Source organism: Alosa sapidissima, chromosome 24 (genome assembly GCF_018492685.1).
Source record: "Alosa sapidissima isolate fAloSap1 chromosome 24, fAloSap1.pri, whole genome shotgun sequence".
Lineage (NCBI taxonomy): Eukaryota > Metazoa > Chordata > Actinopteri > Clupeiformes > Clupeidae > Alosa > Alosa sapidissima.
In genome coordinates, this window is record NC_055980.1 from 17,844,443 (window position 1) to 17,846,942 (window position 2,500).

Here is a 2,500-nt window from a genome sequence, read left to right on the forward strand (position 1 = left end):
CAGGACAAAACAGATATGGATGTGTATTTTAGAGTAAACAAATGCATTTAAAAACTTTAGTTTCCAAGGAAGATTTGGTTACTGCACTTCTGAAACAGTTTGGTAAGAGTTTAACACACATAGCACCCTTCTCTGAGCTATAAAAAATTATATATTTTTCCTGAACTTTTTTTATTGAGGACATTTTAATTTTTTGATTGGACTGTTTAGGTAACACACCTTCATCAGGTACCCCAGACTCCTCTCGCTGAAGACCTCCTTGAGGAAGCTCAGGTCCTCTTTCTGGTTGGCATCTGGATGGAGATGGGAGGTGAGCAGAGCCAACAGCTCGTGGAGCCCTGTTAGGAGACATTTGAAAAAACCCATTAAATAAAAAACAATCAAATCAAATCAGCCTCCATTACACGTGTCATTAACGGTGACTGTTTCTCTACCCATTTGTCCTAAATGTGGACCCTGCAGAAGATGAGAAATGCAGTTTCGGTAGAACATGTCTCACCTTCACTGAAGAATGGATCGATTTTTATGTCCCGACTAATGCTCTTCAAATGAATGGCCGTGTCAGCAATAACATCATACAGGGCACAGATAATTTACTGGTGCTAACACAATATTGAAATCAACTGTTCTGTCAGCGGTGGTCTGAAGTCATTTGTAGGAATCAATCAATTTATTCGCTAACAACAGGACAGGAAGGAATTGCTTTTTTTTATTGACATGGCCTACTTGTCACAGTCATCCATCCATCAAGAAGAGACTCCAGGGGCAGAGTTTTGTTCAGTGTTAAGAATTATGTGCTGTACGAGCCAAGCCATGTAAGCACTGTAAGAGTCGAGCCGCGATGACTCTGCCTTTCTCCGCTGAATCAAAAGGTAAACCGATAACCAAACCTCTGTATCAGGAATAGTCTGGTGACAACAGTGTGAATACAACACAAAGGTCCACTTTCCTGTACTGGGCTTAGCCTTTTCCTAGACTACATGCTTATTCTCGGTGGATATCTTCATTGAAGTTTTAGTCTAGCACTAGGCTTACAGTAATCTATGTCGTCCAGGAAACCAGCCCAATGTGTTCATAAACCAGAAGGTTAAATGGAAGGAAAAGTTAGATAGATACTAGATACTAAGATAAAGAGTTGTCAGTGTGCCAAATCTCACCTGTGGTAGGAGAAAGGACAGGCATGGCTTCTGATCTTCGATTCTAAAGACGAGAACAGGGCTTGTCGTGACTCTCCTCCTCTTCTCCTCTCCCCTTCTGTCTGCCTCTCTCTTTTCCTCCTTCTCTTCCGTGGATCAGCTCATCAGTTAGTACTGCAAGTAGAGAGAGAGAGAGAGAGAGAGAGAGAGAGAGAGAGAGAGAGAGAGAGAATATTCAGCTGTGTCAAGTGATAAATAGTCACGATTACACAGCAAGGCATGAACCAACACCACACACCACACACCTAGAGACGCACATACACAAACACCACAGACACTACCATAAACACACACACTAACCTAGAGAAACTACTACACACACATAAACATCACACCACATACCTATTAGACACAACTTACAAACCTACACATACACGACCACACACACACACACACACACCCCAAGAGGAACTAATGTCCTAAGTCCCTAATGAAAATTCACTTGTGGCTGAATCCACAATCAATTTACATCCAGCTCAAACAATCTCAGCAATCAATCTCATCCAAGAAGCATTAAAACCTAAAACAGCCTCTGCTGAATAAGATTCTTCGATCAGTGCCAAATTTCAGTCACAACTCATTCGAAACCTGGCAATCAAATTTGCAAAGTCCTTTTCAGATTGCATCAGTATACATATAGATCAAATGGATAGATGATAATGCAAATATTTATTAAAAATCCCTTCAGCCGGTGACGAGAATATTGGAAAAAGAACGTTCTAAAGAACATCTGGGTTCATTGAATTCAGCATGGAATTTTTGAACCTTAAATTGTTGTGGAACAGAATCTTTTGTTAGAATGTTCTAAACTGCTGAAGGAATTGGCTTCCCAGGAGATTCCCATATACACTGAAAATGAGTCACTTTGCATAAAAGCATTATGTTAAATAGGCACACTTATCACTGTGTCATCATCTGCTAAGTAGTCATACTGGGCTTTGGTTCAGGTCAGTAATATTGCTGCTGACAATATATCCCCGGTTGTCCTACATTTATTCCTCTCTTTCTGTGAGGTACAGACCGCTTGAGTTTCAACTGTGAATCATCCCCTTGTAATGATAGTTCATCCTCAGATACATGTCACATGGGTGGAAATAGACTATACTGTAATATACTGTATCTAATGGCTAGAGATGAGAAGATGCCAAGGTACCCTTTGTCTTGAGGCGTAATCATATTTTCATCAAATTTTCTCACTCTCTTAACAACTACAAGTAAATACATGAATGAATCATTGTGGATATGGCTATCTCCATACTCAGGGCATGGTCGCTTTGATAATCTGCGGAAGTTTAGTCATAGAA

At 40.3% G+C, this 2,500-nt stretch overlaps 1 protein-coding gene across 3 annotated transcripts in view; it reads right to left on the minus strand.

The window, feature by feature from the left end:
• mpp3b (membrane palmitoylated protein 3b) overlaps positions 1–2,500 on the minus strand; it is a 27,859-nt gene that overhangs the window by 19,245 nt on the left and 6,114 nt on the right. For all 3 annotated transcript variants that reach the window (XM_042084034.1, XM_042084033.1, XM_042084035.1), the window contains exons 2-3: positions 1,158–1,310; positions 220–338 (exon numbers count right to left, since the gene is read on the minus strand). In XM_042084034.1, the coding sequence (XP_041939968.1) occupies positions 220–338; positions 1,158–1,182 (144 nt within the window). In that variant the 5' untranslated portion in view covers positions 1,183–1,310. The remainder of the gene's footprint in view (positions 1–219; positions 339–1,157; positions 1,311–2,500) is intronic.